The 23088-nt window shown below is 36.2% G+C and overlaps 1 protein-coding gene across 3 annotated transcripts in view; it reads left to right on the forward strand.

The window, feature by feature from the left end:
* The window catches only part of Rps6ka6 (ribosomal protein S6 kinase A6), a 192338-nt gene that overhangs the window by 27343 nt on the left and 141907 nt on the right, over positions 1-23088 (forward strand). For all 3 annotated transcript variants that reach the window (XM_048336024.1, XM_048336028.1, XM_048336025.1), the window contains exon 2: positions 13503-13663. In XM_048336024.1, coding sequence (XP_048191981.1) covers positions 13553-13663 — 111 coding nt within the window. In that variant the 5' untranslated portion in view covers positions 13503-13552. The remainder of the gene's footprint in view (positions 1-13502; positions 13664-23088) is intronic.

The following is a 23088-nucleotide window of genomic DNA, read 5'->3' on the forward strand; positions in this document are numbered from 1 at the left end:
TTTTTATCTGCAGGCTTTAGTCTAGGCTATTCTTTCTCTTTTATTGGACACAACCTTTAAATAAATACTTGAACAGAATAACTAGAGGTTAAAATAGACTCACTGTGAGCTTCTATGGAATACTTTTAATACTCAACAAATTCTATGATGTGTAGCTTGTGGAAGAGAGAATCACTGGAATTCTGTTCCATGGAGCCAGTATCCTTAAATAACTTCATGGTAACAGTATAGTTTTCTATTATGTCAAACATTTATAGATTGTTTTCTTCACACACAACATTTGTTCTTTATCTTCTTTCATCATTCCAAGCAACAGCTCCATCTTCTGATGCATCAGCTACAAAGGCCCCTTTAATTACTGTTTGGTAAAATTCCCAATCTTCTGCAACCTTCTGTTTAATAGTATGGATTTTAGCTGTAGTTAGCAAGTTTTCCTCTACAATGGCTTGCTGCCAATTTACAAAATTTTTTAAAATCTATTTTCCTATACTGAATGGGGATGAAAAGGACAGGGTTAGGAAATCTGTGGGGATCCATGGCTGGCCAGTTCTTTGTTTTGTTATTTTCCAGTTGAGTGGCTTAATAAGAATAGTGTAATTCCTATTGTCTATCTAATGTGAGCCCTGGGAAATGTGACTAGGAGGCTGGCTGACTTGTATGTCCCAAACCTTTCTGAAACTATTGTCTTGGTGACTCTTGGACTTTCATAGTATCTAAACATAGGAAAATAAAAATTCTTTCATTGCCCACAATGTGAAATTGACTTTGACTGAAAGCAACCATCACCACTTTTGCTTTACCTCTTCCTAATTTGGTAATAATAATGGAAACTTCCATTAAGGAGCCTTCAGCATATATTCATTCTCTTCCTTTTGGATTGTCAAATCAACTTTAAAGGCACAAAGTGGCAACCATTCCATGATGAAGGGCATTGGTGTGTCACGACACTTTTGTGATCATTGCACACATGTAAGGTACTATAAGACAACAAGTTAAAGGATTATTACCTGTAGTCTCCCTCTATAAGGGCTCTCTATAAATCTTAAAGTGGAATGTGTGGTTTGGAAACTGGCTTACTTGTGAGCCCTCAAACCTCGATCACCATGGCATGGAGACCATATAGGTAAAGTTTTGAGATATAACAGAAGATTATTATGTAACTATTGAGGACAGCTGACCTACCTCAATTGGACTGTAGGATGTCAGATTTTGAGAAGAGTTATTATAATGACTTAAGAGTCCCACCAAGAAGGAAAAAAAACAAGAGGAGAATGCATAGGGGAATAAAAGCAAGCACACTGACTCATTTCTGTTCTAGCCCAGCTGCTATTAAACACCTTCTCCATAAGGGATTGTGATTTATGAGGCAAGGTGGGTAGTATATTTCCTTCCTGTAAATGATGAGTAAGATAATATCCAGACTTTATCATCTTTTTCCTAACTAGGGACACAGTATTTATCTTGAAAAGCATTTAAAAGTTCCAGAAAAGTTGTCTTTGCTTTATTTTAAATGGTTCTCATGTCAATGAAACAATTTTGCCTACATCTAAGCAAGTCAGTAAAGGAGTCTTGAAACTCCTGAGTGGTAAGCCATTATAACCTGAAACTGCAGATAATAAAACAGAAGAAAATGACAATAGGACTTTAACAATGTGGAAAATAAGAACAGAAGAATTATTTCAGAAAATGTGAAGGTAAGTAATAGGGATGCTAAGAACAAAGGAGATGAAACTCTGAACAGGAAATAGAGGTAGGAATTTATCACCAGAAGAATTAAAGTTCTTATATATTATAAACATATATCTTAGCAAAAAGAGGGTAAGAAATAAAATATTGTTACTTTCTTTCTAATTACCATTCCTCTCAAAAGGATTTAGTGTCTGAAAGAAGGAGAAAAATAACAATTACAGAAAGGATGAACAAAAGAAATGCCTTAAAAGTTGTTTGAATGCTACTTGTACAGTAGATTGCAAAGGGACTTTAATGAAATGGTATTAAAACATAAATATCATGGAAATGAGGAGAAGATAAGAAAACAAAATGACATGCAATGGGATGGATGCAAAGCAGTGACAGTGGCATATCATGGGGCAGTACCTTGTGGGAGAAACATGAGCAAGGAAAGTACTTACCTGCTCAGAGTTATTGCTAAATAAGGTAGATTTTTAGCCACGCATCAGTGGTTCACAGCTGTAATCCTAACTACTCAGGAGGCTGAGTATCACAGTTCAAAGTCAGCCTGATCAGGAAAGTCTATGAGATTCTTATCCCCAATGAACCACCAAAAAGTTAGAAGTAGAGCTGCGACTCAAGTGGTTGAATTCTAGCATTGAGCAAAAAACTCAGGGACTGGGCCAAGGCCCTCAGTTCAAGCTCCAGGACTGGCACAAATAAAGATGAGCTGGAGGCATGTTTCAAGTGGTAGAGTTCTAGTCATAATCATGCAAGCCAACTAAGGGTGAAGCCCCAGGTTTGAATTCTGGTACTGGAAAAAAGATTAGGCAAATTTTAATCTTTTGTCTAAACTTAAACTTCATATTGCTAAAAAGATGATTGAAATTAAATACTTATGAAGTTTCTAGTTCTTGGTATGAGCTCACAGAAAAATAAATTCTCAACTGGAATCTTATTTAACAGCAATCTATCCACCTCCGCACTATTCGTTTAGCAGAGCAGAACAGAGAAAACACTGAATATGCATTGAGTAGCTTAGGTTTTCTAATAATTCAACCCACTGTTAATGAAAATGTGTCCTTTTTATAACTGCCTTAAGTGATGAATAATGAACTGCTTTATCTACCTCCCTCTATACCTTGTATCTGGTTACAGTAAACTGAGCTTTTAGGTAAGTTTTAAAACAAGGAATTCTGGTTTGTGGGCTGCTTTATCCTCAGGCCCTTTTGTTATTATTGCTTCACAAGTATGAGCCATTTGATTTTTCTTTACAGCTCTAGGGAATAGACCCCATTTGTAACTTGAGAAGACAAAGCCAGAAAGGCAAAATAGCAGTGTGAGGATTTAGTTTAGAGCTTGTGATTTCCTTTGAAAATTGACACTCCTGTCAACAAGTATTTATTGATCACATAATGCAAATTAGACTTTTTAAAAAGTATCTGAGATGTGGAACACATTTCACCCCTTTGGCCAGTTTTATAGGGTGTAAAGTAGTAAGCAGAGTATAGCTAAATAATCAAAATAACTATTTCTATTAATCTGCAAGGAGAAGAAAGGAGCTGACAGTTATAAGGAAACGGAGTGCTGCTGTTTCAATTCAGTATTTTCTCTGGTGTCTGGTTCTCACTTCAGAATCCAATGTAGAAGTCAGCCCAGGGATTACAGTCATGGAAACAATAAACAAAATCTAGAAACCAATTAAACATTATATCTGCCCCCCCAAAATTATTGTTCTTTCTAAAACCACAACAGATTCTGCTAGGCTGGATACCAAAATCCTCTAACTAAACTGAAAGCTTGAATCTCATGCATTCCTCACAGAGAGAAGCTCTGGGAATATGTGTTTATATACACACTGAGTTTATTGGGATAAAATTGAGCCAAGCAATTCATGTTTGTCAATTATTTGTCAAATCAGAGTATACCCTAGATTTCTGGTTTTGATAGAAATTCTAAGAGATTTCACCAATTAGAGGCATATTTCTTCAAGGGAGATAATAACATTCACCTTTGTGGCCATAATTTTCTGCAGGAATGTTAAATAGATTGTTAATTTTAAAGGATATTTGAAGTTAAATCGGTAACATGCATCAGTAAATGATTCTACATTGCCTGAGTTAGTGTATGCTGTTCAGAGGAGGAAAACATTACTCATGTGTGCATTAGCATTTTCGTTTTTACTGCTGCAATATATCATTCCCTTTTTTCCAGGTGCTAAGAAATACTGTTGCAGAATGCACTATAGATCTCAGGTTAAAAAAATAAAAAACATTGGCTGCCTTTTAAGAAACTGCTCATTTAATTTCAAATATCAGCTAAAATCCAAGGGAAACATGCTTCGTAGTCTCTGCTTATTTGTTCACTCCCTCCCAAGAGAATTGATGCTTTCTACTTCTTTTGTGTGATTACTTATTGCAATTTCTGATGCAGTGCTTGTTCAGTAATTAGGCAGATGGGCAGGAAGGGTTCTAGCACCTCAAGCTGACTCAGAGGACTCAGAAAAAAAGGGGGTCATTGGATACAGCAGCTGCAAAGAATGATCATTTAGTCTATGACAATGTGCACTATGAATGAATATGTAGGTGTGAGCCTGAGGGAGAAAAGAGACCTAGAGACAGAAAGGGAGATGGAAAGCTAATAGTGATTCATTGCAAGTACAAAAACAGAAATAATTTTAAAAGCAATGGGTGACAGTCTATAAAATAAGTCCATTTAACTCGTCACTAAGGAGAAATTGTCATGCTTAATGCTATCAAATATTTTTCCATCAAAAACCCCATTTGGATGATTTGTAGGACTGTTCAATTTCAAATTTCTATGATAGGTACTAGATAAACTGTATCTTAAGCAAGAAAAAAAATCCAAAGGTAGGGTAATAATAAAAAATAATAAAAAAACGTTCCCCATCCATTATCTGAGTTCATAACAACAGAGAAAATGGACTTTCTTCGTTTAAAAAAAAACTTTCAGAATTGTGTTTATGAGAAAGAATTAAACATACTTTGAACTTCAATGCTCTCAATTGAGCATATATGAGTTGTTCTCAAATGTGTTTGGATTTGTCAGTGGTATTAACATTTTAAAATGCCATCCCTACAATGTATGTAAGTTGTAGAGTGCAGCCTAATAATTTGATTAGTGTATCTGTGAGTGAATCTCTGCAAGAACTGCGTAGAGGCCTGGAGAAGCATATTCACATTTGGCCTTTCCTAGCAATGCACAAACACTAATTGGATACTATTAGGAGTGTGGTAGTCAAAAGGACAGGGAACCCAGAATGTTCATTTTCCCCTAAGTACTAACCAATGTGATCCTTTTATTGGTTTACTTATTTTTCAATTTATAAAAAGAACCTATTGCAAAGGCTCTTGAGTATATATACATAATTAATAACACAGACCTCTTTTCCCAAGCACTTAAGTGCTTGCCAAACAGGGTGAATTGTGTTATTAGGGAGAGGAAGAAAGAGAAGGGATACCCGAGGCAATATTTGATAAGCTATAGATGTCCTTTTCTGTCATTGACTTATTTGCCAGGGTGCGGGGTTTGGTGAGTAAAAATAAAGAGAAGTGAGTTCGTGAGCTCAATAGAGTCTGGCTGTCATTAGTGGAATATGGCTTACAGAGTGCTGGGAAAAAACCCAAATCTCTCTCTCAAATGTCTCCCCCTTACAGAACCTAAATGTGTCACACTTTAGAATTAAGAAGATGATTAAGGTTCTTTTCATGGTCCTCATTTACTAAGCAGAAACTTAATTAGGCCTTTATCATCTAATTAAACTGTTCTTAATATGAGTTATTTTCTTAGATCAATTCCAATAGTCTATCAAGGGTAGACTAGAGAGGAGCAAACACCATAGGTTAATGAGAAATACTTGGAGCACACAGATGTATATTCCAGAAAGTTGGGAACCTGCAAAGTAGGGGAGATGATATAAAGGCAACAGAGGTCTAGGTATCATCAAAGTGAAGCCACATGAGAGAAAGAAGATTTAAGTACAAGGCAAAATGCCATCTTGCTCTATTACAGCTGAGCTAGGCAGCCTAACCTTGTCTAATGTACTATTCTTTTTGTATGGTATATATTTTCTCCAGTATATGTTGAGCAGATGTGGCTATGGTAGTGACAGACAACTTTTAACCACAGCCCACCTCCTCCACCCTTCTGAAGATCCTTTTCTTCTCAGGGCTGCTAATAAGGAGGGAAGCTATAAACAAGATAAACACGAGAGGCTAAGAAATTGTTCTTTCATAAGAGGATTAGGTATAAAGCTGAGACAAAAGATATTGAGAAAGCCTAGAATAACAATTACATGGAAATGATTGTCTCAAATATTTTGGATTAACAGACTTTTGAGAAGCCACTTATAAGAGAGTCATGGAGGAAAGCAAAAAGAGGGTGGTAGGGGTGAATATGACTGTAGTACTTTGTACACATGTATCAAAACAGAACAATGAAACCTGTTAAAATATTTTAAGAAGTGGGGTTAGTGATAGAGGGAGTTTTTGATCAAGGAACATTGCACACTTGTCTATATAACTAATGTGAGCTAAAAAAAAGTGAAAAGAAAAAAAAAAGAATTACCAAGTCAGGGCCTAGTGACTTGTACCTATAAGCCTAACTCTTCAGGAAGGTGAGATCAGCAGGATAGTTCCATGGCAGCCCAGGCATAAAAATGTATTAAACCCTATTTCCAAAATAACCAGCAAAAGCATGGCTCAAGTGTTAAGCACCACCCTAGCAAGCATAAGGCCCTGAATTCCAACTCTTACAATGATAAAAGGAAAAAAAATGAGAAAGAGCTATAGAGTAATGCAAAACTATTCAGGAAAGAATAACAGCCTGAATCTGGCAGGGTGAATCAGCAGGAAATCAATCTGCTTGCAGAAATTCCTTATTTATCTTTAAAATGTCTTTGCATGGAATCTAGCTGTGAATAAGAAGAGTGACACTGATAAAGAGCTGCAAATTGCATACCATGACTAATTTATTAGTGTTTTTAACCCTGAATACTCTCATTTTCAGGCACGTATTAAAAAGGGTAAAAAAAAGACTTTGTCTGTGTGGTCTTAATAGAAGTCGGTAAAGGCAAAAACTCTCCTAGTACTTTGTTAAAATGCAAGTTCCCATCATCTAAAATGGATATCTTTTTCATAGTATTAAAAGGGTTTTGGTTTATTTATTTAGTGGAAGTAGTATTCTGTTTGGGCTAAGATTTGGAAAAACTGGAGGGACTGTATTGAAAACAAACCAAAATAATTATCAAAATGGAGATGAGGCCTTAACACAATTAAGGCTATTCTGTCTGAAGAAGAGAAGGATGAGCAATAATACAGTTTGTTGTCTGCAAGTAAATGAATGAGGCTTGTGTAGAGAAAAGGAAGATACTGATCAGCTTTCTTCTATGACTCTAAAAGATTTTTCAGGAGGCACTTGATATTAAAGAAAGACAGATGTTGGTTGACAAAAATGAACTTTTCTGAACATTAGCTTGAAAAACAAGGGAAGCCCGTGAGAATGAAAACAATGTTATAAAGATGAAGTCAGAATTCCTAAAGCATAATCATGCTAAAAAGTCGATAAATAGGTTGCTCTAATATTCATAATAACTTTTTATTATAAAATAATATAATATAAAATATTATAAAATAAAAATAATGATGATCCTTTGAGAGATTATTTTATCTTTATAATTTATCTACATTTTCAAATAATCTTACAATGGATACACTCTTTTACAAGTGAATGTGTGATTAAATTTTTCATGCTAGGAGATTCAGAAAAGTACCTCTTTTCTAAAGACTGTACCATTTTTACATTTTCTTATGAAAACCCCTTTGACAGTTTTCTCTAACTTTTATTTCTGTCTTCTTGTGTCTCTTATTCTTTAAAAATTTACTCAATAATTGTTTTTACTGTATGTATTGCTTTATCGGTACTATGTACACTGGTATAACTGTGAGTAAAGCACAGCCACTACCTTCACATTTCAGTGTCTGGCTTACTATATTGTTAATTAATGATTTTTTTCTACTTTACAATGGTACAAAAGCAACATGAATTCAATAGAAAGTATACTTTGAAATTGGAACTTTGATCTTTTCCCTTGGATAGCAAATATGTGTTCTGATGCTGTGTTGTGATCAGACAGAAATCATGGGTAGATGAGAAGTTTCTCTAGTTATACCAGTCCCCTGTGGGTATTTCACGCCATAAAATGGATGATATGGGTCAATGACAGTATATATTTGATAGCTAGGGTAGGGACAAAGGTTTGGGATCTTCAGGTTTGTCTTGAGGCCACTGACTGCTAGTGTCTACTAGTGAAACAGTGGAGAACATGTACATCCTAGGTTTCTTTCTCAGCTTGAGAATCATTCAGGGAAAACTGAAGCTATACTCAGAAAGGATTGTGCACTGTGGGGAAAACAGCTAGCTACCATGTCTCAGAGAAGCCCACCCTAGCCATCTGGGAAAGAGGCACTAACCTGTCACCTTTCATTTTTCTCTGTCATATTGTTAAAACTTTAAACACAATAAAAATATTTAGAATCATGTTGAAGTATTACCCTCAGACCAGAGGTGGGTCACTTCCTCTATTGTGATGAAAAATCAAAAGCCAAGAGTATGGGATTTGCGATAGCATGGTAGAAATTGTGAGGGATTGTATTATTGTAAAATTTGGCTTTTCCTTATAGTAAGAGTTCAGATTGTCTGAAGAAACAGAGGCATGGTGAAAAAAGAATAGAGCAGGTTTGAAATACCTGTTACAAAGAGAAGAAGATAGGGTTGGTACTAGCTGACATTGAAAGCAAGTTGAGATTAGAGACCAAGTATTTATATTAAACCAATAGTAAATCTGCCTACCCCACTCCCACAGCTACATTCAGGAGCTTAACAAAGTACTTCATGAGGTATAGACATTTCAATTGGTCGCTTGGGTTTTACCATACTGATGGCCATGCTAAGGACTATGACAAAAGTGAACAATTTGCAAAAGCGTAACTGAAGTGATAGATGATGGGATGTTTGTTGATAGAAAAGTTGAGAGAGAAATTCTCTTGACTATTCTACTTTTTCCCTGACTAGGTTTCAAAGGGAGTTGTAGCCCAAGTCAACAGGGAGTCCATAGGTTTCCAAACATGTCAAAACATCAATAAATTTTACTGCACAGTAGAGCCTGTTACATAGCCTTACCAGAATGACCATGATCGAAACAATGCACTTGAAAGGAGAAATGTTAAGTCTAAACCACTACATTTTTTTTTTTTGCTCTAGGCTAGCATTCTACCACTTGAGCCACAGCGCCACTTCTGGTATTTTTTTTTCTGTATATGTGGTGCTGAGGAATCGAACCCAGGGCTTCATGTATATGAGGCAAGTACTTTACCACTAGGCCATATTCCCAGCCCCTACTACATCCTTAAAACAGATTTTAGTGGCAAGCACGAAGAGCCACCCAAGTGCTAATATCAATATTGACTACTTGTTCAGTAGTCAAGGGAATGGATGTGTTTAGACTTAGTGAGATATTGGCAGCATAATAAAGTGCTATTGGTAGCCTTCCTTACTGTTATAAGCTCTGGCATTAACAGGTGCTTCTAACTGATTTAGAAAGTTAAGAACAGTGAGAAGGGGAAAAATGATAGGATGAGGTGACTGATGTGATATAATGGATACAATGATGAATGGTAGATGGGGAAATGTTACAACTGGGGCAGGAGGACTTGGGAAAGGGATATTTAGGAGGAAACCATGATGAGTTCTGTGTCAACTTGAGAAAACTGCCTTAATGATTAGTAGTTATGTAAATATTTTTGTCAAAAACTGCTTAGGCCAAAGGAGCCTGAAGATCTCTCTTTGGCTGTTATCAACACAGACGTTATAAAAAGCCATGAAAAGAAAAGAATGAAAAAACAGCAGGATTATTAAAAGTTAGGTTTACAGAAAGGTGTAGAAGAATGATGAAGTGGATAAAGAATGACTAGGTGGAGACAAAAGAAGAAATTCTAGATAGATGGTGTTAGAAAAACTAAAGAGGGGATACAAGTTGGAGACATGTTATGAAGAGAGAATGTGGATTTATTAGAAGAAGGTCATTAGTACAGTTGGAGAGGACAGTTGCCCTAGTGAAATGGAACAGGAGTAAAATGAGTTGTATGTAAAGGGAGATGTTCCACAGAAGGAGGAGCAGTGAAGGAAAACAATGTAAGGACAGAGGGAGAAGTAGGGCTAAATTACAGTTGTTTTCAAGGTTGACAAGACCTGTCTTCAGGAACGACCTGTCTGTTAAAGATTGAAATGTTTGATTATTATTGCATGCATGCTTTGTTTGTAAAATCTTTGTTTTTCACCAAATTCATCAAACTATCAACCAATGGACAATGCCAATAAAGACCTTTAGTTGATTGTGCATTGGTATTGGAATATTAATGCTAGGCTCATGACAGCTCATGTTTAATCATTTATAATTTACCCTGACACTGTTTTTCTTTAATTTCATTTTTAGAAGAGATTCCCAAGAGTGTATGTGGCAGTATAAATGATTAGATTATAAACACACAAGCTCAGTTTGGGGGCTTGGAATACTAATGATATTAGATGCTTCAAGCTAACAGTTCTAAGTAAGTCTTAGTCCATAGAAGTCATTTCTTTGACCTCTGTTTATGGGTGTAGAAATTCAAACATCTTCCTCAATTTTATTGACATAATTTGTTTAGAAGCAGTGTCAATGATATAAATATACTTTGGAACTAAGCAGAGAATCTATGTTGTTTTATTGCACTGTTAAGGCAGTGGAGAAAAATAGTAGAGAACAAAATGAGTAGCCACTTTATTGGAAATTAGATTCTGGGTTTTTGCCTTGTTATTTGTAATCTTGTTCCCTTTCCCACAGTGGAAAGTTAGTAGCAAGGACACAGCCTTTAGACTGAGATATATTTCAATTCTAATTTCAGCTCTGCACTAAATTATCACTGGCCCCTTAACTCCTTCAAGCTTCAGGTTTTCTTATCTGATACATACAATAGGTTTGATGCTATCTACTTTGTAAAATTTTGTGGACATATTAGGTAACTTATTTAAAAATATCTAGCACACTAATTATCCTAATTTTCCCCTTTCTTTTTTTCAGAACTTAAATTCAATTATTATTAGAGTAGTTTGGGGGTATTTTACATCTTTGTTCCACACTTTCCGCATATGAGAAATGAGAAGATCATTACCCACCTAGCAGGGTAGTGGGGGGACTGAGATGTATGAACTGTGATCTATTATAGAGATTGTTACAGGACTTGTGGAAAATGTTGATGAATGACATCCATCAATAGCCAGTAAATTCTAATTTTGTGCCCTTTCCAGTATCAGGTGTAATAGTTATTCATTGTCAACATGATGTACAGAGGGGTTACAGCTTCATATGTAAGGCCATGGGTACATTTCTTGTACTAATTGTTACCTTCTCCTTCACCCCCCCTCCCCCTTTCGCTCTCCCTCCATGGGTTGTTCAGTTGGTTTATGCCAAATGGTCTTGCAAGTATTGCTTTTGGAGTCATTTGTCTTTTTAACCTTTGTCTCTCAATTTTGATCTTCCCTTTCACTTCCCTGGTTCTAATACCAGTATATACAGTATCCAGGGTACTCAGATGAGATACATGATAGCGCAGGGACAACCACAGGAAGGGGATACAAGAAAATCATTAAGAAAAGAAGCCACAGTTTCACACAGCATATTGCAAATAATTACAACAGTGATATAACAGTCGTTTCCATAAAATGGAATTAATTTCACTTAGCATCAGCTTATGTGTTCATAAGGGCATAGCTATTGGGCTCTTGTGATCCTCTGCTATGACTAGCCTATACCTGTGCTTATTATTCCCAATGAAGGAGACCATAGAGTTCATGTTTCCTTGGGTCTGGCTCACTTCACTTGGTATAATTTTTCCAAGTTCTTCCATTTCCTTATGAATGGGGCAATGTCATTCTTTCTGATAAAGGCATAAAATTCCATTGTGTATATGTACCACATTTTCCTGATCCATTTATCTACTGAGGGGCATCTGGGTTAGTTCCATATTTTAGCTATGACAAATTGTGCTGCGATGAACATTGTTGTGCTGGTGGCTTTAGTGTGTTCTTGTTTGTAATCTTTTGTGTAGATTCCCAAAAGTGGGGCTGCTGGTTCATAGGGGAGCTCTATGTTTAATTTTCCCCTTTCTTCTAAAATTTCCTTCTTCAAACCTAGCCACTCTCATCTATAAAATTGAGTGCTATGTTCATTGTTTTATTCATATCTGCCACAAATTTTATAGCTCAGAGTAACTAACAGGCATAGATTTAGTGGTTGAGCAATTTATCCTAATACCTCATGCAAATATGTTTTCTAAGTGTACTTTTGGGCAATGAATTATGAGAATGATTATTTGTTATGGTAGCAATAATATTTACCTTTAATCTTTTAGGTTACGTTACTAGGGATGATAGGGACATACTAGTTTGGTAGAATAAAATGTCTGTCACCTATACAGTCCTTAGAATGAAACTCTGCTTGTGCAACATAATCTTTTGCAATCTTCCTCACTAGTCCTTTCTAAGAGTCAGACCTATTTTCAACCTGATTATTTAAGAACATTCAAATAAAGATAGGGATTGTGCAAACAAAATAAATATTTGAATGAAGTAATTTAATATATGATTGATGATAGCAACATCTTTAGTTTTGTGTCAGCTGCCATGAGCCATTTTAAGTAAAATATAAATTCAGTGTCAGACTCCAGCTATCCTCTGTCCCATAAGTATTGTCCATCCATAATATCAAGTATTATTATTTTCTGTACTGGACATCAAATCCCAGGAAGCTGTGCGTGCTGGAAGAGTGGTCTACCACTGAGCTATATCGTCTTCCCTTGGTTTTATAGAGAGTCTCATTACGTAGCTCAGGCTAATTTCAAACTCAGGATACTGCCTCAGTCAAGTGCTGGGATTATAGCTTATACCATCAAACCTACCTCCAAGTATCTTTTCAATTGGCAAATTACTGTAATCTCCTCAGTCCCTTAATAATCTTCCACAATCTACTTTTAAAGTTTGATCGCAAACTTACATTGATATAATATGCTGGCTTATTATAATTTAATATGTACTGAAGGCTAGTGACACCATATGTTGTCAGTTGGGTTCACAGTCTAAATTGAATGTTCATGTTGATATTTGTAGCATCCAGATTCTATATATAATTAGGGAACATCTAGTTATTGATAGAGGGGGCATGGCCAATTGGCTGGTGGCCCTGAAGATCTAGGTGGAGGTGGAAGGAAGGGTACATTTGTGTCAGGAGCTGCATAGGAACAGACAGAGTTCTGAGATGTAAATGCCAGAAATTTAGGTAAGAAATGATAAGGATAAGTAATATTTCAGGATAAAAACAGAGGAAGAGGTCTGTTTTCCTTTTCTGTGCCTTAGGGATATGAAAAACTTAGGTTTTATAAGGGTGGAAATTCATTCAACCTTTCTTCAATGTTTCTTCCTGTTGTCAAAGAAAAAGTTTGACCTAATGGTTGCTGGGTTTAAATACACACACACACACACACACACACACACACACACACACACACACACACGTTATATCACACACACACGTTATATTTTTTAGTTAACATAAAGTTCTCTCTGCATCTTCAGAAAAAATAAGTTAGGTGAGGTCTCAAATTCTGGGAATTTTTTCCTTCATCCCATCCTTTTCCCTTCCTCCTATATTAAGTTGCAATGCTTCCCAGCTCCTCCACTTCTTCACATGATATTTATTTGTTTTGTTTTGTTTTCTACAGGCTCTACCACAGATAAAACACACTAGCAGACAGTACTTTCTTTGATTGCAATGAATTCTAGAAGGGCACAACGTAGAGCATCTTGCCATAGAGCCAACTCCAGCTTGCGACTTTGCTGTTGCCTTCCACTCTTTGAACATCAACAGAGACCTGAGAATCAGGTAATGTTGTCTAGAAATATTTGGGTTTTGTTAGGCTATCACTAAGGAACATAGGAGTGGAAAATGTTGAATGTCTTAATGTTTTGACAGTGTGCACACCCACCAAATAGGTGTATCATATTTGAGACATTCTCTAAGGAATTTCTACAAGTTTAATGAACTATATCTTTGTCAGGGTTAAGTGTTGGGAGGTGGGATAAGATTGGGATTTCTAAGAACCTTGACATGCTGTGGTGGATGAAAATAAACAAGACATTTGTTGGTGGGAATGTAAACTGGTTCAGCCACTCTGGCAAGCAGTATAGAGATTCCTCAGAAGGCTCAATATAGAACTCCCCTATGACCCAGCAGCCCCACTTTTGGGTATCTATCCAAAAGACCACAAACAAAATCACAGTAATGCCACCAGCACAACAATGTTCATCGCAGCACAATGTGTCATAGCGAGAATCTGGAACCAACCCAGATGCCCCTCCGTAGAAGAATGGATCAGGAAAATGTGGTACATATACACAATGGAATTTTATGCCTCTATCAGAAAGAATGACATTGCCCCATTTTTAACGAAATGGAAGGACTTGGAAAAAGTTATACTAAGTGAAGTGAGCCAGACCCAAAGAAACATGGACTCTATGGCCTCCCTTATTGGGAATAATTAGTACAGGTTTAAGCAAGTCATAGCAGAGCATCACAAGGCCCAATAGCTATACCCTTAGGAACACATAAGATGATGCTAAGTGAAATGAACTCCATGTTATGGAAACAATTGTTATATCACAGTTGTAACTACTTTCAACGTCCTATGTGCATGTGTAGCTTCTATTATTGATGATGTTCTTGTATCACCTTCCTGTGGTTGTACCTATACTATCTCTGTAATCTTATCTGAGTATATTGGAAACCGTGTTTACTGGTATTGGAAGTAGGAAATTGAAAGGGAATACCAAATTTGAGAGACACAGGGTAAAAAAAGAGAAACAACTACAAAAGCAATACTTGCAAAACTGTTTGGTGTAAGTGAACTGAACACCTGGGGGGGGAGGGAAAGGGGGGGAGGGAGGGGGGTATGAGGGACAAGGTAACAAACAGTACAAGAAATGTATCCAATGCCTAACGTATGAAACTGTAACCTCTCTGTACATCAGTTTGATAATAAAAATTTGAATTAAAAAAAAGCAAAAAAGAAAATAAACAAGACAAATTTGATTAAAGGCCAACTCACTTATGGAGAAATACCAGATTACATAAATGAGTACAAGGTGGTTCTGAACTGATTATGTACAAACATAGCAAATAATCATGTTTGGGCTTATAGGAGGTGTAGGTAAAAATGGCAATAGTAGAATGTCCTTTTTTTTATATAGCAAATACTATCTTATATGGATATGTGAATAGCATAAAAGCATGGAGGGGTAATCTTGATAAATTCTTCCTGAGTTAGGTTTCTATCATATCTTCTATAGGAAACAGTGAATTCAGTTTTCAGGTCTGTTACCCAAATGAAATATGAAATTTGAATATGAAATGAATAAATGAAAATGAATATGAAATATGAATTTACAGAAAATCCACAGTAAACAAGTCTAAGTGATTCCATTGAAAGTCCTAGAAAATTGCCCTTGCAAAAGAAGCTTAAGTGAACTGAAAAGTTAGCTTAAACACAAGTCTTCAAATAGTTGGAGAGATACCAGGCAAGACTGGGAGGGGACATAAAATAACTGTTCAGTGTTTACAATCAAGTCATACTAAATAAGATGAGGTGTAGTTCATAATTAGGGTAAATGAGAAGTTTATTTTTTTATTCAACCTATCTCCTTATTCCATGGCACTGAAAAGTCAGAATTATTTAAACTAAAGACAGATTTAAAGGTTTTCCCTTTTTAGATTCTTTAAATCAGACCAACAGCTGCCTTTACAAAATGGTATCAGTACACTGGCTATATGGCAAAGTGAATCTATGGGTGGATTTTGGAAAGCTTTTGTAAGTAGTATAAGTCAGTGAAATAAGGTTTATTTGCCAGTTCAAAAGGGAAAATTGGATTCCTAAACATCCATTTTGTTTCTCATCATAATTTAGACAGCACTCACCCTTGGGGTACTTTTAAACAGTCATAGACTTTAAGATTTCCCAGACCTCTTTTACATTTGTAAATATTTAACACCACCCTTTCCCCCCCAATTCTCAATGTGACTACACATTTGTCATTTGTTTGTCCTGGCTTCCTACTCTGTTATCTAGCTAAATAGAACTGATATATATATATATATATATATATATATATATATATATATGAAAATATTTCTAGTTAATCATCATATTTCTAGTTTATTCTAGTTTATTGTTTCTCTGTCTCCAAAGCAGATGTTTGTCAGAATTGGCTGAAATAAAATAGGCTGCTAAGCTGTTGTCAACTCATTTATAATTCTACACGTAGATCCTCATAACATAAACTTACTTTGAGAGATAAAGACAGAAATGAGAGAAAAGTGAGGATTTTAATTTAATTTTAACTTACTGTGTATGATTGAGCACTGTGGTGGGCCTGCTTAAAGGGATGTTTATTTTTCTTTCTTCCAATTTCATCACAGCTATGTCTAAATGTACCAGAGCTGAATGACCAAACAACTGGTAATTTCAGGCAATTAGCCACTTGTTTGGGCTTAAAGATAATCAACACTCATTTTTTACTTTTTTTTCCCACTGAAATGTTCAGTGAAATTTCACTCAATTAGTTGCTTCATGTGAAGTGAAGTGGAGAATGGAGCAATTATCCATATGATTTAAACAAAAAGATGACCTCTTTGCCCTCAATTATAGTATCTGTATATTTTAAACAAAATGTGAGTTTTGCTTGACAACTGGAAAAAATATATTGGTGGTAAATATTTACAATTGTAACATTTGTAGAGAAAACTGTTTAAATCCTCAACTTCTAAATCAGTTTCTACCAGCTGAACATAACAAATTAATTCTGGTTAATGAAAGGAATATTATATTCATTCTTGATGAGAAAGATAGTGTTTGATGACAAATGAAAATTTTAATTTTGCTCTATGAGAACAAGCTTATTAGGAAAAGGGAAATGGTGACAGACTCAAGCTCTCTCTTGTACTTACTGTTTTACTATTGTGCAAAAAAATGTGTCTAAAAATAAGACTTTAAAATCGTTATTTGAAAGGATAACAAATCATATAATACAGAACATTCTAACAAGCAGATATAAATAGTCGTAATGGCTTTTCCCCATTGCAAGCATGCATCTTTATTTCAATATCAGATAATTGCAACTATGAGTAGGAACAAGACAACAAAATTCTCTTTTAGGTGAACAGGGCTTTACAGCAATAGAAAGTACAATATAATTAATTTATCATCATTACTTAACAAATTGGCAAACCAGAAAAGCAAATCAACCCTGATAATTTGACTAAAGAAAAAGTTATAGATTCAGTGCATTTCAAATTCTGAAAGGAACAATGTCTTTATAATCACTCTCACACACACATGAACACACACACACACACACACACACACACACACACACACACATTTCATTACCACCAGCATCAGAACGTGTGACTGGATTTTAGCTGAGTGAGATCCAGACAAATGATTGAATGGTTATACATTTGCAGTAATTAATTATTAACACAGCACACTCCATCTTCATTTCTTTTCCCCCTAAGGTTGATAGACATTCTTATGAATTATCTTTCATAATCCTAGTTATTACTCCAGAAGATAAATCAAATTATATAAATTGAAAAATTAAAGAAATGGAAGGTAGAAGAACTTATGTCACTGTTACACAGCTAATATGTAGTGTGAATCATGATTTAAATCTGTCAGATGCCATACTATGCTGACACTGTCAGTGACAGAAAGAATATTAAGAAGTAATCATTAAAACAATTTCTAGTTAATAGATACCATAACATACAAAAATTTATTTGCTTTGCTGAATTATTTGGGATCTAATTTGGAATATTTACTAGCTTTGTGACTTTCAAAGTATCTTTTAAAGATTTAGGCTCAATTTTCCACATTTACTTTTTCTTTTTTTTGCCAGTCCTGAGCACTGTCCCTGGCTTCTTTTTGCTCAAGGCTAGCACTCTGCCACTTGAGCCACAGTGCCACTTCTGGCTGTTTTCTATATATGTGGTGCTGGGGAATTGAACCCAGGGCTTTATGTATACGAGGCAAGCACTCTTGTCACTAGGCCATATTCCCAGCCCTCCACATTTACTTTTTAAAAACACATACAAATCCACTAAGACTCCTTAAGGCACATGTCATTCATCAAAGCCTTCTTGTCTTCAAGGCAATAAGAAAAAGAGACATGCACAAAAAAACATGTGGTAAGAGACAGATGCACAAAGATAAGCCATGACATGAATAAACATTTATTCAACAGTTATTTGCAGAGAACCTATTGTATGCTACCGTGCTGGGTGATGGAGATATGCAATGGTGATGAAAGGTAGCCTGGCCCTTCAAAATTATTTGAGTTCAGTGAGGGAATTAAACAATAATAAAAGATTTCATCAAACATGTACAAGTACGTTTGTAGACTGTAAGTGCTGTGAAGGAAACACACTGATGCCATTGGAAGCAAAACCAGAAACTGTCAGATTATACATAAGCGTATTCTGTAAACAAGTATTTATTAAGTGCCTCCTAAGTGCCAGAAAGCAGAAAAGCTGTTCAGGTAACCTAACTGATCAAGATGGATATAGTTCCTGTCTTAATGAAGTTACAAGTCCAAAGCATTTGTTCTGTGATTGCTTTATTTGAACTCAAATTTTGTAATATGTTATCTAAATGACCTAAGTAAGACAAGTTCCTTAACTTTTCAAAGCTTTATTTACTAAATGAAGACAAAAATATCATTCATTTTACAATGAATTCTTTTTTCATAATAATTATTTATTGTCAAAGTGATGTACAGAGTGGTTACAGCTTCATATGTAAGGCCATGGGTACATTTCTTGTACTATTTGTTGCCTCCTCCTTCACTTCCCCCTCGCCTTTCCCCTCTCCCTCCATGGGTTGTTCAGTTGGTTTACACCAAATGGTCTTTCAATTATTGCTTTTGGAGTCATTTGTCTTTTTATACTTTGTCTCTCAATTTTGATATTCCCTTTCACTTCCCTGGTTCTAATACCAGTATATACAGTATCCAGGGTACTCAGATGAGATACAGTGATAGTGCAGGGATGACCACAGGAAGGGGATACAAGAGGATCATAAAGAAAAGAAGCTATGGTTTCACATGGCATGTTGAAAGTAATTACAACAGTGATATAACAGTCTTTTCCATAACATGGAGTTAATTTCATTTAGCAGCATCTTATGTGTTCATAAGGGCATAGCTATTGGGCTCTTGTGATCCTCTGCTATGACTAGCCTAAACCTGTGCTTATTATTCCCAATGAGGGAGACCATAGAGTTCATGTCTCTTTGGGTCTGGCTCACTTCACTTGGTATAATTTTTTCCAAGTTCTTCCATTTCCTTATGAATGGGGCAATGTAATTCTTTCTGATAGAGACATAAAATTCCATTGTGTATATGTACCACAGTTTCCTGATCCATTCATCTACTGAGGGGCATCTGAGTTGGTTCCCATATTTTAGCTATGACAAATTGAGCTGCGATGAACATTGTTGTGCTGGTGGCTTTAGTGTGTTCTTGTTTGTAATCGTTTGTGTAGATGCCCAATAGTCGGGCTGCTGGGTCATAGGGGAGCTCTACATTTAGCCTTCTGAGGAATCTCCATACCTCTTTCCAGAATGGCTGAACAAATTTACATTCCCACCAACAATGAAGTAGGGTTCCTTTTTGCCCACATCCCCTCCAACATTTGTTATTGTTAGTTTTCTTGATAATGGACATTCTTACTGGGGTGAGGTAAAGTCTCAATGTTGTTTTGATTTGCATTTCTTTTATGGCCAGTGATGTAGAGCACTTTTCCATATGTCTCTTGGCCATTCTCATTTCCTCATCAGAGAAGTCTCTTTTTGGGTCTTTAGCCCACTTATTGAGGGGGCTGTTGGTTCTTTGAGGATTTGTTTTGGAGGAATTTATTTTTTTCAGTTCTGCATATATTTTAGATATGAGGCCTTTGTCCATTGTATGGCCAGTAAAGATCTTTTCCCAATCTGTGGGCTTTCTGTTTATCTTGCAAGTTATATCCTTTGCCCTGCAGAAGCTCTGCGGTTTGATGCAGTCCCATTTGTCCAACCTTTCTTCGATTTGTTGCAGTTCTGGGCCTTTATTAAGGAAGTTCCGTCCTGTGCCAAGGAGCCCAAATGTTTCTCCTATTCCTTCTTGTAGTGTTTTCAGGGTATCTTGTTTTTATTTCGAGGTCTTTGACCCATTTGGAATTGATTTGGGTGCAGGGTGATATATAAGGATCTAGTTTTAGTTTGTTGCAGGTGTTGAACCAGTTTTGTCAGCACCATTTGTTAAGGAGGCTATCTTTCTTCCATCCTATTTTTTAGCTCCTTTATCAAAGATTAAGTAGGCATAGTTTTGTGGGTTCACTTCTGGGTCTTCAGTTCTGTTCCATTGGTCTTCAGGCCTGTTCAGGTGTCAATACCAAGCTGCTTTTATTACTATAGCTTTGTAATACAGCTTGAAATTTGGTATTGTAATTCCTCCAGTACTGTTCTTTCTGCTTAGGATTGTTTTTGCTATTCTAGGTCTTTTATTGTTCCATATCAATTTCTGGGTTGCCTCCTCTATTTCATTAAAAAATGGTGTTGGGATATTAATGGGTATTGCATTGAATTTGTTGATAGCCTTTGGCAATATTGCCATTTTGACTATATTAATTCTTCCAATCCAGGAGCATAGGAGGTTTTCCCATTTCCTTAGTTCTGCCTTAATTTCATTTTTCATGTTTTTAAAGTTCTCATCATAAAGGTCTTTCACTTCTCTAGTTAAGGTTATTCCTAGATATTTCATGCTTTTTGAGCCTGTTGCAAAAGGAGTTGCTTTCCTTATTTTGGCCTTGGTCTTTGGGTCATTGGCATATAGAAAAGCCATTGGTTTTTGTGGGTTTATTTTATATCCTGCTACTTTTCCAAAGTTTTGGATCAGCTCTAGTAGCTTGGGAGTCGAGTCTATGGGGTTCTTTAGGTATAGGGTCATGTCATCTGCGAAGAGAGAAAGTTACTTCAACTTTTCCTATTTGGATCCCCTTTATGTTTTCTTCTTGCCTAATTGCTCTGGCTAGGAATTCTAGTACTATGTTGAAGAGGATAGGAGAGAGCAGACATCCCTCTCTTGCTCCTGATTTTAAAGGGAATGGCTTTAGCTTTTCAACGTTTAGAATTATGCTTGCTGTTGGTTTGTCATAGACTGCCTTTATTACATTCAGGAATGTTCCCTTGAATCCCAGTTTTTCCAGGGCTTTTAGCATAAATGGGTGCTGGATTTTATCGAATGCCTTTTCCACATCTAGGGATATAGCCATGTGCTTCTTTACCTTGTTCTGGTTGATGTGGTGGATTACATTATACAATGAATTCTTGACAGATAGTAAAAATATTATTCATAAATGTTTCAAACATAAAATGCAAAGAACACTCAAAATGCTTAGTAGAATATTCCTAACTTAGTAAAAGGAATGGGGCTAGAGAAAATATTCTTAAGAAATAAAGAGGGACAGGAATATTGGATGAGTGGGAATTAGCTAAGCAAAATCTGAAAAGTTGGGGAAAAAGTCAGTGTGGCTAGAATTTCCTGAAGAAAACTTAAAGTGAAAGTGAAGCTATACATAGAGCCTTGTGCTCCATTGTAAGGAGCTTGGGCGTTATTTTAATGTACATTATAGATCAAGGGAAACTTTTTAGTACAGGAGATAAGATGGTCTCATTTTCATAGAACTAAAAAAACTTGTCAAATACACGTGGAACTGAGACATGATGGAAAAATCATAGACACGTGTAAACAATTGACTATGTTTAAGATGTGTTATGAACAGCGCACAAAACACAAAGCAGGCTTGAACTCAGTTCTTGGGCACTGTCCCTTAGCTTTTTTACTCAAAGCTCTCACTCTACCACTTGAGCCACAGCTTCTTTTCTGCTTTTTGGTGGTTAATTGGAGATGAGTCTCATTGATTTGCCTTCCTGGGCTGATTGTAAACTATGATCCTCAAATCTCAGCCTCCTGAGTAGCTAGGATTAAAGACCTGAGCTACTAGTGCCTGGCAATTATTGGGATTGTTATGGTAGCGAGAAATAATGGATCTGGCTTGTGACTTATTAAATAGAGGTGATGAAGGAATTTATGTAAACATTTTCAGTAGACATTCACAGATTATACTTAGTGCCCAGGATAGAACTCTGGCTGAAAATACTTATTTAAGTGTCATAAGTATATAATGATATGGTTGATGCTGTAGGAGTAGATGATGGATGGCATCAGAGACAGAGCGCCAATGTGTGCATGTGAATTGAAAGGAAAAGAATGTCCACATTTGAGAGGAGTTCAGAGGAAGAGTTGTCATCATGTCACCATATAGTTGAGGAAGAGTCATGAAGTTATGAGAAAAAATAAAGGATGCATTGGGAGAAAAGCTAACATGAAATAGAGAGTAAAGTCTAAACGTTTTATAGTCATCCATCATAATCAACACAACCTGAAGCAAATCATTCTGCTGTATGTTTTTATTTATTTGTTTGTTTTTGCTTTGTTTTGAGATAAAAATTGTACTTGCCTGCCTTAGTGTTGAACTACTGGGCTCAACTGATCCTGCCAACTCAGGTTCCCAAATATCTGGAACTAAAGGTTCTCATCACCATGCCTGGCTCTAATAGCATTTTTTTCCCTTCCTTTCTTCCTTCCTTCCTTCTTTCCTTCCTTCTTTCCCTCCCTCCCTCCCTCCCTCCCTCCCTTCCTTCCTTCCTTCCTTCCTTTCTTTCTTCCTTCCTTCCTTCCTTCCCTCCTTCCTTCCTTCCTTCCTTCCTTCCTTCCTTCCTTCTTTCCTTTCTTCCTTCCTTCCTTCCTTCCTTCCTTCCTTCCTTCCTTCCCTCCTTCCTTCCTTCCTTCCTTCCTTCCTTCTTTCCTTTCTTCCTTCCTTCCTTCCTTCCTTCCTTCCTTCCTTCCCTCCTTCCTTCCTTCCTTCCTTCCTTCCTTCCTTCCTTCCTTCCTTCCTTCCTTCCTTCCCTCTCTCTGACATTCCCTCCTTTTTCCTTTTTTTTCTTTTCATTGTGCTAAGTATTGAGCCAGAGCCGTGAGCATTCTAGACAAGTGCTCTACCAGTGATCTATACTCCTAGCCTGACAGGTATTTATTTTATTTTGCTACACAAATAACTAAATGAGACAAGAAGTTGCACACACAATAAATGCTAGGATTTTTCCTGTAGATTTAGTCCTAGGTGTGACAAGAAAGAGGATAATTTAAATGACTAAA

Source organism: Perognathus longimembris, chromosome 28 (assembly GCF_023159225.1).
Source record: "Perognathus longimembris pacificus isolate PPM17 chromosome 28, ASM2315922v1, whole genome shotgun sequence".
NCBI lineage: Eukaryota > Metazoa > Chordata > Mammalia > Rodentia > Heteromyidae > Perognathus > Perognathus longimembris.